Source organism: Canis lupus, chromosome 21 (assembly GCF_011100685.1).
Source record: "Canis lupus familiaris isolate Mischka breed German Shepherd chromosome 21, alternate assembly UU_Cfam_GSD_1.0, whole genome shotgun sequence".
NCBI classification, from domain to species: domain Eukaryota; kingdom Metazoa; phylum Chordata; class Mammalia; order Carnivora; family Canidae; genus Canis; species Canis lupus.
This window is the reverse complement of record NC_049242.1, coordinates 31,186,403-31,200,453: the sequence shown is the minus strand read 5'-3', so window position 1 is coordinate 31,200,453 and position 14,051 is coordinate 31,186,403. Positions and strand designations below refer to the sequence as shown.

General features: G+C 39.2%; 1 protein-coding gene across 1 annotated transcript; it reads right to left on the bottom strand.

The window, feature by feature from the left end:
• Positions 1 to 606: 606 nt before the first annotated feature.
• Positions 607 to 1,554, bottom strand: OR2D2 (olfactory receptor family 2 subfamily D member 2). The gene is given in 1 exon segment (NM_001388925.1): positions 607 to 1,554. A coding segment is annotated over 1 exon segment (948 nt).
• Between the last annotated feature and the right edge of the window lie 12,497 nt (positions 1,555 to 14,051).

Genomic DNA, 14,051 nt, shown 5'->3' with positions numbered 1-14,051 from the left:
GGGATGCCACTATGTGTTGTTAGTTTCCAAAATCCTGTCTTTACCTTTATCTGATAGATAAAATCTCCACGTACCTCATAAGAATGTGAGAAGGACAGCAGAAACCATATATACGTCTTCTTTGTACTCATGCTCTTCACTACCCACTTCAAACACACATGCATGCACATGTGCAGGAACACATACATGTGGCACCTTGCTTATAGTAAGTGATTAGGTACTGATTGTTTATTTATTGGTTATTTGATGAAATAAATTCAGAAATATCTAAAAATAAGAGTTGGAGCATGATCTGGGATAGATTCATAATAATATACCATGTATGATTTTAAACAGATGGATTTCACTGGTCCCAGGATTTATAAAATGTGCATGTTTCTTATAAGATTTCCTAACTCTTAGGAGCCAAAAGACCAACCAGAAGGAAGCAGACCCTCCTTCTGTGGGTCCATGAATTATTGTCCTTCTTCTACAAAGGAAGTACTGGATGAAGGATGGAGGGTAGGTCGACAGCAAGGTCCCAGGATGAGGATCTAACCAAATTCCAAGATTGCTGAGGAAATTACTCAGTAGTTTGTATAGGTAGGGAGTTAAAGGGTCTCACGTTCAGTGGGAGATTTCAAGCCTGCATGGGAAATTCCTTGTGGCCACTTTCCTCAGAGCTCCCTTCACATCCTTGTTCCTCAAGCTATAGATGAGGGGATTGAGCATGGGTGTCACCATCGCATAGAACACAGACACCAGTTTTTTCTGTTCTTTGGAAGACTTAGGTGTCATGTAAGTGACAATTCCTGACCCATAAAAGAGGATGACCACCATGAGGTGGGAACCACAGGTAGAGAATGCCTTGAGCCTCCTCACAGATGACTTCATCCTGACCACAGTCACTATGATGTGGCCATAGGATACTAGAGTTAGGGAGACAGGTATGAGGAGAATTATGACACCCATGAGGAAAATGGCCATCTCTGAAGTGTGGGTGTCTGTGGATGCCAGGATCAAGAGTGCAGGGGCCTCACAAAAAAAATGAGCAATACTATTGCTGCCTCGGTAGGGTAGCCTTAGTATAAAAGTGGTATCTACCACAGACACCAGAATGCCACTGGTCCATGATCCCGCAGCCAGCTGAACACACACCCTCCAAGTCATAATGCTAGGGTAATGCAAAGGGTTGCAGATGGCCACGTATCGATCATAGGACATCACTGCCAGCAAGGCACACTGTGTACCCCCAAAAATGAGGAAGAGTAAAAGCTGAGCTGCACAACGTGTGAATGAAATGATCTTTTTCCTGGATAGCAGATGAACCAGGGCCTGAGGAACAATGTTGGTAGAAAAACAGAGGTCAGCCAAAGATAAGTTGCAGAGGAAAAAATACATAGGTGTGTGAAGCCGAGAGTCAGCCTGAACAAGGTGCATGAGAAGCAGATTTGCAAGCACAGTAACCAGGTAGACACCCAGGAATAAAATAAATAGGAGCTTCTGAGTGTGGGGGTCATCAGAGAGTCCCAGGAGGAGGAACTCTGTCACCTGCGTCTGATTTGCTGCTCTCATACTTTGTTGTTTCAGGAAGAAGTCTACATGCTAAACATAGGTCCATAGAACCTCAGATTTGGAGGCCGTTTGAATTGCTCTCAATCACTATCAACCATTCCAAAACTCCCCTTGTTATAAAAATGATCATGCTGCTTTAGTTGGAACATTTTCAGTGTTGTAAAACTTCGTACTTTTAAGCTGGCGCCTTCATTCTTAGTAAGTGTAGAGTAGATCAAAAGAATCTTCTTATTCTGAATATCTAATAATTAAAGAGATTTGATTAATCTGTAAGTTATGGCATAGAATTTCACTTTATTATCAACTAGAAATTTGAGTCCTATGCTGTTATTGCCACACCTCCCCCATTTTATGCTGGCATAGATTTTTTATTTATTCTTTGGGCATATGACTGTTGTCTCTTCCCTGAAAAGACAGTCACTAAGATATAAAAAATGAAAAAGGGCCAAAGTATCTTAAAGAACTGACATTTTCTTGGACAAAATAACTTGTTTTGAAAGAGCTGGCAAATCAAGAAGTAATGGGCTAGTATGCCATCATCTCTTTGGTAATCGCACCCACGGCTTCGGATGGAACTCCCAAATATCAATCTTAACCATCAAAAACTTCCAAAATGGCAGACACACTATGACAGCATTTCCACTTGAAGCCACCAGGTTGACTAATTTTCTGTGTGCAGACTACACAGCACTAATGCACCACCTCTAGCCCATCAGCTCTCATTGCCTTGCATTACGTGTCTCTTCTTCCCAGAAAATAAAAACTCCTCTTAAAACTAAATCTTTAGCATTTTTGTGACCTTTTATAGACATGATGTGGTGATTTATTTGATCAATTATCATTAATTAATTAAATTTAAAACTTGACCTTATGGTTTAGTAGAGTTGCTTAAGAAGCCTGTCAGATTCTCTGTGTCTAAGGCGGAAACATTGGTTGTTCCTGACTTTGTTCCCTCTCACAGGAAAAAGAAACAACAACTATTCCAGAATAAAACACCACTAAGAAGCAACCTGCACCACAGAGACCAAGAGAGATGGCATTAGAAAGGTAAAAGAAGCAACTACACGTTGAATGCATTGTCCTTCACCCAGGCCGGTGCAACATCATGTGGACAGGCCTCCACTGAGCTTTCTAGTTCTCTAAATAAGAAAAGAAAACCCAGGGGAGATGATCTGCGCTGCCCCAGCATTGTGAGTGCTTTGCAGGAGGCCCTGCTCTGACCCCAAACTATAGGGACTGCAGGGGAGTCAATGGGGCTCTACCACTGGAATCTGATTGTGATAGAGAAGGGAGAGAGGCTTGCAACAATCAGCATACAGATCTTGGCAGAACAAAATTCATACCTGCTGTGCCCAAGGACTAATCCCAACCTGTAGCTTTGCTCATATGCAGGACTAGCTCAGATATGTACTCTGGCCAAGGAACAAGGTGGGGTGCAGAGCTGCTTGATTCAGATCCTCAAAGGAGTTTTACTAACCTCAGAGACTGGTTTCCCAGATGCAGACAGTGAGCTGAATCACAACCCTGCCTGCTGTGAAGAGTGTCTGCTGGCCTCATCTGACCAGAAGGGCTGAGGATAACTCCTGAAGCAGTACAGCCGAGCAGAGCTCTAGCTGAGAGGTCAGTGGGAAGAGCTGATTACACCCAGAGAAAAGCCAGTACCAGAGGAACATTCCTGTGCTACATACAGGCAGAGGCATTAATTCATAGCCTAGACTGAAGGTAAATCCCAGCCCCTCCTAACTGGAGAACCTGCCTGGGAAACTGAGAGTAGCCTGAAATGACTCAACTCCCACCTAGGCAAGGAAACTAGGGCATCGCCCCACTCACTGTCAAGAGGATCTCCTGGCTTCATCTGATTGGAAGGACTGGTGACAGCTCCTAGGGCAGTGCATCCCAGGGACATTCAAGCTAAGAGGCAGGTGCACAGAACTGAGAGTTTGCAGAGCAAAGCCAGTGGCTCTGTTCCATCAGGAAGCTTAGGGTGGGTCAAGACAAGAGAACAGAAATTAGCCAGCTTTAGAGCTGCTTTCCCACTGTGCTCAGGCAAGAAATCTTGTGTAGCTCTACTCATCACTGAATACAGCCTTCAGCTTGTGCAACCACAGAACCTCACCACAGCACATTGAAACTGCCTAGCCCATCCAACGGCCCTATATACAGTGGCACTAGAGAAGAGAGCACAACTGTAGCTTCCCTCATCTGTAGAGCAAAACTGATAACATCACTTGGCCAGGGAATTCAGTAAACCTTCTGAAGGACGGATTGGGGTCCTTAAATAAGAGCTGTACAGGCTTTGGGTTCTGTCTTGCTGCCCTGCCAGAGCAGGGAGGCTCTTTCATATATTATTACTAAATATAGTACCCAGTCTTCATCCTCTAAAAAGCCTGACCAGAGAATCCAGGCAGCCACGGGGCCCATCCTACAACCTCACTTCGGTAGGGAACTAAGACAGAAGTCCTAACCCAACTGTTTTTGGCCGGTGGCACACCTCCCATCACATTAATAGAATGAAAGAAAAGAATCATATGATCATCTCAATAGGCACAGAAAAAAAAGATTTGACCAAATTCAACACCCATTTGTGATGAAAACTCAACATATCATTCATAGAAGGAACATATCTCAGTATAATAAAGGCCATGATTTGACAGCCCACAATTATTGTCATAGTTGATGGTGAACAATTGAAAAGCTTTTCCTCTAGGATCAGGAACAAGACAAAGTTGCCCACTTTCACTACTCTAGTCAACATAATACTAGAGGTCCTGGCCAGAGCAATCAGGGAAGAAAAGTAAAAGGTATAACAATCGAAACTGTCTGTATTTGCAAATGATAAAATTTGACATGCAGAAAATCCTAAAGACTCAATCAAAAGAAGAAAACCTGTTAGATCTAATTAATGAATTCAGTAAAGTTGCAGGATCCAAAATCAACAAAATCAGTAGCATTTCTATACACCATCAACACAGTTTCTAAAAAACAAATCAATCCCATTTGTAGTATCATCAAAAACAATAAAATAATTTGGAATAAATGTAAGGAGATGTAAGTGCTCTATGATGAAAACTACAAGACATTGATGAAAGAAATCCAAGACAAAAAGAAATGGAAAGCTATCTCATGTTCATGTTTAGAAGAATTAACAAATGTCAGTACCACCAAAACCTAGCTATAGATTCAATGCTGTCCTTATCAAGAGTCCAATGGCAATTTACAGAAGTAAATGAAACACTCCTCAAGTTTATATGGAACCACGAAAAACTGCAAATCGCCAAAGAAATCTGAGAAAGAAGAACAAAGCAGGAGGCATCACACTTCCTGATTTCTAGCTATATTATAAACCTATCATCAAAACATTATGGCATTGGCATAAATACAAACAAATAAACCAATGGAACATAATGGAGAATACGTAAATAAACTCAAACATATGGAGACAAATAACACTGGACAGGGGAACAAAGAATGCTCAATGAAGGAATGATAGTCTGTTTGATAAATGGTGTTGGCGTAATTGGATAGTCACATGCAATAGATTGAAACCAGACTCACCTCTTATACCACTCTCAAAAATTAATTTCCAATGGATTAGACTTAAGTGTAGGTCCTGAAAGAAAACAAATAAAAAACAAAAATAGTAGAAAAGGTGATCAGACTTGTTACCAGAGGCAGAGGGTATGGGGAGGACATTTTGGAGGAGGGGGACCAAAAACTACAACTTCTAGTTATAAGATAGATATATACTAGGGAAAGAATGTAGACCATGACGGCTACAGCTAAGACTACTTTATAGTATATTAGAAAGTTGTTAAGAGAGTACTTCTAAGTTCTCATCAGAAGAATATTTTTCCTTTTCCTTTTTTTTCTTTTCTTTTTTTCTTGTTTCTCTATAAGAGAAGATGGATATGAGTTGAACCTACTATGGTAATGGTAATCATATCACAATATATGTAAATCAGGCCATCATGCTATATTCCTTGAACTTACACAGTGATGTATGTCAATTATTTCTCAATAAAACTGAGAGGGTGGAGGGTGGAAGACTTTCATTATGTGTAGAGAGATTTGCAAGACTTGGGGAGTAATAATAAAATTTCATGAAATGGTTCAAAAAGAAGGGAGAACAATCTAAAGTCTAAAGATTAAGGCCCTATACAAAGTTTAAGCTTTTGGCCCTTTATCTACTTGGTAAAGGTGTCTCAAAATAATGGTTCAAATGCATCACATAAAATGTATAGGGTTGCCAAGAAGACCAGTAATATTCACATAGAGTTTATTACAATAGTTTTAGGAAGCAAATATATAATATAATGATACATGTGCTTCTTTATTAATGAATTAAATATCAAAGTATTGTGGCAGGTCTAATAATGATCTTAATTAGAAAATTAATGAGCATAAAGGATATTTGTAGGTATCTTCAACAACTACAACGTGATATAAAAATACCTGTGATTTCTGTTGGTGATGAAGTCATGGATACTGCTAATGATAGTTTGGCTTAGATACCAACATTCAAACAAGCAGGACATTTTGAATTCCAGTTAGAGTAAAGAAGAAATAAAGAAATAGCATCACATCTTAATTGAAGAGCACTCTAAAGTTCAACTTAAGAAGTCCTAGGCTAGGGGTACCTCGGTGGTTCAGTCAGGGAAGCATCTGCCTTCAGCTCAGGTCATGATCCAGGGTCATGGGATCCAGCCCCACGTTGGACTCCCTGCTCTGCATGGAGCCTGCTTCTCTTCCCTGCCCCTGCTTTCGCTCTCGCTTTCTGTCTAGTCAAATAAATAAATAAAATCTTAAAAAAGCGTTTCCTAGGCTAAAGAAATGCCCCGTTTTCTCAAAAAGACATTATCACATTCTATGTTATCTGATAATGGGGTCTTAGGCATCTGGATAGATCTATGAGTCAAAGCGATGAAGGGTTCCAATTCATCATTGTAAGAAAGCATGAATCAATAAAACATTAATATAAGCAACCACATCTCTAGCTGACATTCTTTGAGGGTTCCCTTATCTAACCCTAGGCCACCTTTCCAGCCATTTTCCCTGCCACATAGTTAGGACGCATTGAATTTTTTTCCTCACTGATTTTTGCTGGGCATAATCCCTTTATTCAGAGGTATGCCCACTACTAGGTTTACTATCACTTTCTTGAACATTCATGATACTTTGAATATTCAGTCAGCTTCTTTGTAGATCAAAAGACATTGGCCAAGCACATTATTGGTACTGGGGATACAGAAAAAAGAACCAGGCCCTGAAGTCAAAGAACCTCAGATACAAATACCCAAACTATAGTCATATTTCATCCTCAGTAGCAGTGTGGTCCCAGAAATATCATAGATTCGTGGCAAATAATAGCTTAATGAATGAATATACTGGGTCAAGTGAGTCTGTATGACCTAACAGTTACTTAAATCAAACTTAAAAAGAACAGCTTCTAAAGAAAAATGTAGTCTATTGCTGAAGTAGCTGACATAAAAATACATTTTGAGACCACACCCTGTTTTAAGAACGGTACTTTGGGAATTTCCTTTCATCTGATGGAAGGTATTACTTGGTTAGTTCTTAGAGTCTCCCCAAATGCTTTAGACTTTGTTACTCTCTCCACCACAGTTCACACCCGTCCCAGAGTAGAAATTATTGCATGTCTCTAATCTCAGGGAAAATTAAAGGACAAGCAAATATTCTCAGTTTTGATGAATAGAGATACCATAAAACTGAACACTTTTCCCAAAGTTTTAAGTGATGCTTATAATCAGTGGTTAACCTAACAGACGGGCAGCTGCAGGATTTTGCTGATTTCTATACCTTCATCCAACTAATAACTATAGGTTTTTAATGATTCCATTTAGGAAGCATATTACTCAGGAACACCTTTCTTTCTGACCCACACATGTTTCCCATCCCCCACTCCCACTCACTCCCAATACATGTAGACATATACAAGTCAACACATCTAGTCTAGAGACTAGATACATTAGTGTACCTTGAGCCTCGTGTACTTTTATCATGGCTGATAACTTTACATTGGATTTATTTTCTTTCTCTGTGAGTGTAATAAGTGCAAGGACCGCATCTGACTCAACTTTTTTCACAGCATAGAATAAATTGGTCCAGAATAAGTGTACAACACACGTTTTCTGAGCTGATTTCACCTGAGCCAGAATATCAGAAGACAGAGATCTATCTGAGTCAGGGATGAGTGTGACTTGTGATCTGTCAGATGTAGGAGCTCTCACCAACTCTGGCACAATAGTAGAAGACTACACCCCTGTCAAGTCCAAATTTGCTTTTAAAACCATATTATTCTCTAATGCAAATGTGGAGGAGAAAATGTTCCCCCAAGTGACTGTGAACCTGCCCCCAGAGTCAGGAAGCTTCTGAAAGGAAATCATGTGTGCTGTCAACCTTTCTCTCACATCATTCTGCCTTTTCAAGAGATTGAATGTCAACTTTAAGTTCATTTCTCTAATAATGACATTTATGAGAAATCAAACAAGATGATAGGGTCACGGAGCCATGCATTTTCTCATCTGATGTTTTGTTTAGGAAGAAGATTCTGAGGGAGTCCATAGGAACCAAGAGAAAATACTAAATTTCAGTTCTGATTACAAAATCTTGTGTGCTAAAAATCACCTAGTCTCTATAATACATACCCACTTCCTGTCTTCCAAGCCCAGCTCAACAAGGCATAAACATCCCCACTCAGAGGACAAGTACTGATTCCATGGAAGTTCTACTTAAGTCCTCTCTAGGTGAGGACTATGATTCTTCTTCACAAGGAATTTGGCATTGCAATTATGGTTTGATAAGGTAGACCCACTATGGAAAACACCTTGGCTAGATCTATAAGAGAGTTCTACCCCTAAGGATCAGATTGTTTCAACAAAATTAGTTGAATTTTAAAAGCCAAATTTATGAAAAGATTGATACCAATTCTCTCACAATGTATGCCATATTATTACCTTTGTTCACCATGTGCCTTCTCTTTCCATCTCTCTAATAATCTTACCCCCATTTTCTCATCTGAGGAAGGAAAAAAGATCACATTAGCATGTTAGTGGGCAGAGTGGAGAGCAAAAAAGAGTGTGAGCATCTAGTCATAAGTTATCTGGGTCAAAGAGTTCCATAAAATCTCTGAAGCCAAGATCAAAGACAAGGCAGAAAGGGGAATCCCCACAACTCTGCTGTCCTTCTGTTGCCACCAAATGTGTTATTGACATCAAGGCATGCTGTGCAACTATAGTTCCATTTAAATGAGGTCACCAGAAGGATACTTGGAGCAGTCTCTGCAGTGGGTGAAGTCTCAGGAGAATTCTGAATCATTAGGGTGGATCTTGAGTTCTGTTTCTTTTAGAGGTTCCCAAATGATTATAAGGAAGACAGAAAATAACATGCAGTTAGCACTCACATCTCCATTTATGGACCCCATTATTAGTTCTGCTTACCTGCCTTCTTTTTTGGGAAGCGTTGTATTGTTGCAATGAAGTAATGGGTTTCTAGGTTCTAGGTTGCAACCCCGTTGTATTATGTATTATATATATGATTTTTAAGAACTTCATAATTTGAACAATGTGAATATGATGTGCCCCAGATAATAAAAGATTCTACGATTATTAACATTTTAACCCTATTTTCTTGGTTTCTCCTTATACACATAGTTATTTTTTAGAATGGCTATTATTTTTTTATTGGAATTCAATTTGCCAACATATAGCATAACACCCAGTGCTCATCCCATCAAGTGCCCCCCTCAGTGCCCGTCACCCAGTGACCCCCATCCCCGGCTCACCTCCCTTTCCACCACCCCATAGTTATTTTAATAGCTTGATGCTAAATCATGGACGTACTGCCCAGAATACATAAGGAACTCCTACAGGTAGGAAAAGTCAGAAAATTCCAGTTTTTAAAATGGGGAAAAGACTAGACAAGTCTTTACAGCATAGGAAATACAAATTACTAAGAAGTATATGAAAAGGTACACAGTGGAATTAGCCACGAGAACACATAAATTAAAAGCATAGTGAAATCCATTAAGGCTCAAAAGAATGGATTAAAATGTTTGAGGATGTGGAGTACTTCACATTGCTGATGGGAGTTTAACTTGGCACAATCAATTCAAAAAGTCCATTTGGAAGCGTCTCTGAAAACTTACCTTAAATATATGCCCTCCCTCCTACAACCAGTAGTTTTACTCCTCTGTGGTATCCATACTTTGTGGATAGGAGTGTTTAAATCCACCATAAATATGAACGATGATTTTTATAAAAGCCTTACTTTTAATAGCTCGATGTGGAAACAATATAAATTTCATGGATAGTAGAAAGGATAAATTGTAATACAGTCATGCAGTGCAATACTTTGATATTTTTGAAAGAATAAACTACTACTACATGAAACCAGGTAGACAGAAAGATGTTTAGTAGAAGAAGCCAGACATTAGGAAATGTATTCCTTTTATAAAAAGATTTTATTTATTTATTTGAGAGAGAGAATAAGCAAGAGAAGGAGCAGAGGGAGAGGGTCATATCCAAAATATATAAAGAACTACTGCAACTCAAAACTAAAAAAGATAAACAACACAATTTAAAAATGGACAAAGGACTTGTCTGTAGGATAGATACACAAATAGCTGACAAGAACAGGAAAGGATGCTGCACAACTTAGGCATTTGGTAATTACTAATTAAAACCCAGTTAGAAATAGAACCTCCTCCTTTTCTATTTGCAATATTGCCAAGCCTCTAAAAGAAAAGAGTGGTGGCATTGGTGAAAAAAAAAAAAAAGGACTAATAAGTGCAACAGAATTCAGAGCTCATAGACAGACTAATGTGAAATTTAATGTTCAACAAAGATATTTCCAAAAATCCTTGAAAGAAGGCAAATAGTGTATTACAACGTATTGCTAAATACTAGTTTACTACCTAGAGAAAAATAAAACTGCATTTCTACCTACACGACACAGAAGGTAGACTCTAAATGGATTAAGTAACTAATAGTTAAAATAGAACAATGACATTATATAAGAAAACATAAGGGAACATCTATCTTTCTGACCTAGAAGACGGAATCTCCAAAGCACAGACCATAATGAAACAGTTGATGAATTTGATTTCCTCAATATCTGAGATTTGTCTTCAATGAAGAACATTATGAAGAAAGTTTAAAAGGGGAAAAAATGGATGATATATTTGTGTTATGTGAAACAAATAGAAAATAACTTCATATCAGGAATTCTTAATAAATTCTAAAATGCAGGAAGAAAATGAAGAAATGTCTAATAGGAAAAACACAAGCATACACACACACACGCACGTGCATACACACACACACACACACACACACACACCAGAGGATATACAAGGGAATTCACAAAAATTACCTTCAAAGGCTTACAAGAATAGAAAACAATACTGAAATTCATTAGAATTGAAAGGTCTACAAATTGAAACAACAAAGAAGCCTCTATTTTCTCCTATGAGGCATGCAGAAATTTGTCAGATACTGTAAAGTGTGGGCAAAAGGTAGAAGAGAGAAGAAAACTCATTTACATTTGGGAAAATGTAGAGAGGTGCAGCCATTCTGGGAAGGAATCTGGTGTTACTGGGTCACCTTATGCCTGTGCATATTCTATGATACAAGAATTATTGCTAAATAGGGAGCCAAAGATTTTCTCACACAGAAAATTGTACCGTCATATGGTATATTCCTGTAATCTTTGTGGTTCTGTTATTTGTGTTGGAACCGTGTTGTGTGATGTGGATATCCTTCACTGGGAGAAGAGAGAAATGAAAATGCAAGAGATGTGCAGCAAGGATATTGCACAGCAGTAGGGAGAAGGATTAGATGAACACCTGGCATTGTAAATGATCTTAAAGACTCAATTAAGTGAAAAAGGTAAACAAAGAGGCATATAACACAATATCATTTATGTAAAGTAAAAATATGTCCACAAACAAAACATTTTTTGGAAATGTGAGGAAAATAAGAGCATCACATGCATTAAACGGTTACAAAGTCAGTGGGAATGAAGTATGGGTATATATTATGCAGACAAATTCATAATAAACAAGAAAGGGGCTTTAAAATCACTAATCATGCAAAGTATCGTATACTGAGGAATATAATTAACTCCATTCTCCACACCGGAGAACACACACCCAAAAACCAGGAGAAATAAAATTGCATGGTACTTGTACAGAAATACGAAGTCAGGAAAGGAACCATCTACAGAGTGCTAAAATAGATCAAATTTAGCAAGAGTTTAATTTCTCTAATAAAAGACACTTAACATTGATGAGAATTTTCCAGTAAATGGTGTTAAATGACCATTAAGAGGAAAAAGCTCGGATCTCTAAAGCACTCCTTACATCAGAATAAATTCTAGATATATCATGATGTAAATTAAGCTGTACATGTAAGCAAAACTATGAAAATCTTAGAAGACAAACGGGATGTTTTTTTTTTAAAGATTTATTTATTCATGAGAGACACACAGAGAGAGAGAGAGAGGAGAGAGAGAGAGAGGCAAAGACACAGGCAGAGGGAGAAGCAGGCTCCATGCAGGGAGCCCGATGGGGGACTCGATCCCCAGACTCCAGGATCACACCCTGAGCTGAAGGCATACGCCCAACTCCTGAGGCACCCAGATGTCCCACAGAATGATTTTTAAAAAGCATAACTTGTTATCAACAGAGACATTTCAAATTTTAGCACAAAATCAAGTCATAAGGAAAACGACTGATTAAATTATAAATGTATGATACAAAAGTCCCTAAAAGCAGGTCACCTGGGTAGTTCAGTGGTTGAGGGCCTGCCTTTGACTCAGGTCATGATCCCAGGGGTCCTGGGATCGATTCCCATATCAGGCTTCTCACAGGGAACCTGTTCCCCCTCTTTTATGTCTCTGCCTCTCTTTGTGCCTCTCATGAATAAATAAATTAAATCTTTAAAGAAAAAAACTCCATAAAGTCAACTGGCAAAGTAGAAAAAGACTTGTTTTTCGGGATGCCTGTGTAGCTCAGCGGTTAAGCATCTGCCTTCAGCTCACGGTGTGATCCCAGGGTCCCGGGATCAAGTCCCACATCGGGGAGCCTGCATGGAGCCTGTTTCTCCCTCTGCCTGTGTCTCTGCCTCTCTCTCTCTATGCTCTCATGAATAAATAAATAAAATCTTTAAAAATAAAGACTTGTGTTTAACACAAAATCAAACAACCCATTTTTCATAATATACAAGGATTTTACACAGCAGTAACAAAAATTTGAATGGCCTAATAAAAGAAAAGTAACAAAGGAAATACACAGTCATTTCACAGAATAAATAGAAAATGAAAATCATCAATAAGCATATAAAACTATGCTCATCCTCAACTGTAATTAAAGTATCATATAATAAGCTAAGAGGGACATACCATTTTTTGACCTAATGGATTAACAAAATTGAAGAGTTTCACACTACCAAATGGTAGTAAAGTTGTAACTAAATAGAAACTTTTATGCAATGTTGATGAGTGTATCATGTTGATATTAAGACCTTGCTAAACAAATTGAACTCTACCACATAAGGTAATCATATGACATCAAAACAGATATAAACCAAAATGAAAGCACTAGCCCTACAATTAAGCTTGTAGTACTTGGCAGCCCCGGTGGTGCAGCGGTTTGGCGCCACCTGCAGCCCGGGGTGTGATCCTGGAGACCGGGGATTGAGTCCCGCGTGGGGCTCCCTGCAGTCTGCTTTTCCCTCTGCCCTTCTCATGAATAAATAAAATCTTAAAAAAAAAAAAAGTTGTAGTACTCAGCTAGCATCCAAACAATTCAATATCTGTTTATTTTCATTTCTATTTAATTACCATATATGTGAAAACACAAGTTTGATGACTTGCGAACCCCTGAGATATATCTGCTGATGCTATCTGGAATACCACTGGTGTAAGGTTTGAACGAAGGGTGCTAGTATGAGTTAGAGACTTCAGCCTGTGACCTCAAATAGAACACCGAGTGCCCTAGGATGTCTCAGAGGATGGAAAGGTAATCAGGTTGAGGGCTTCTCAAGCTCCAGGGAATGCCCTATTTACATACTCTCAGGACCTCAGCTTTAAATAGATCCTTGAAGGAAAAATGCTCTCTGTTCAGGAGTGGGACCTAGGAGAATTGGAGTTTGTACCTGGAATTCAGTAAGGCAGAAAGGCTTGGGGTGGAGTCAGACTCCTAGGATGACTGGAGTGCAGCCCCGAGAGGCATTGCTTAGGAGCCAACCCACAACCGGTGCTGTCCTTCCAGACTGGATCTGGAGGCTGCAGACATCATTCCCTCCCACACTTGATCCTTGATCCTTCACCAGGGACCTGGCAGCACAGTTTCTGCCTCCTCTCTGCCTCCAGGTGAGAGTGGACAAGCTGGTGATGGGCCTCAGGCCATAGGAATCTTAGTACCCATTGGGGGTTGTGAGGTGGGCATGGCATTGGGAAAGGTAAGTTTTGTCATTTGC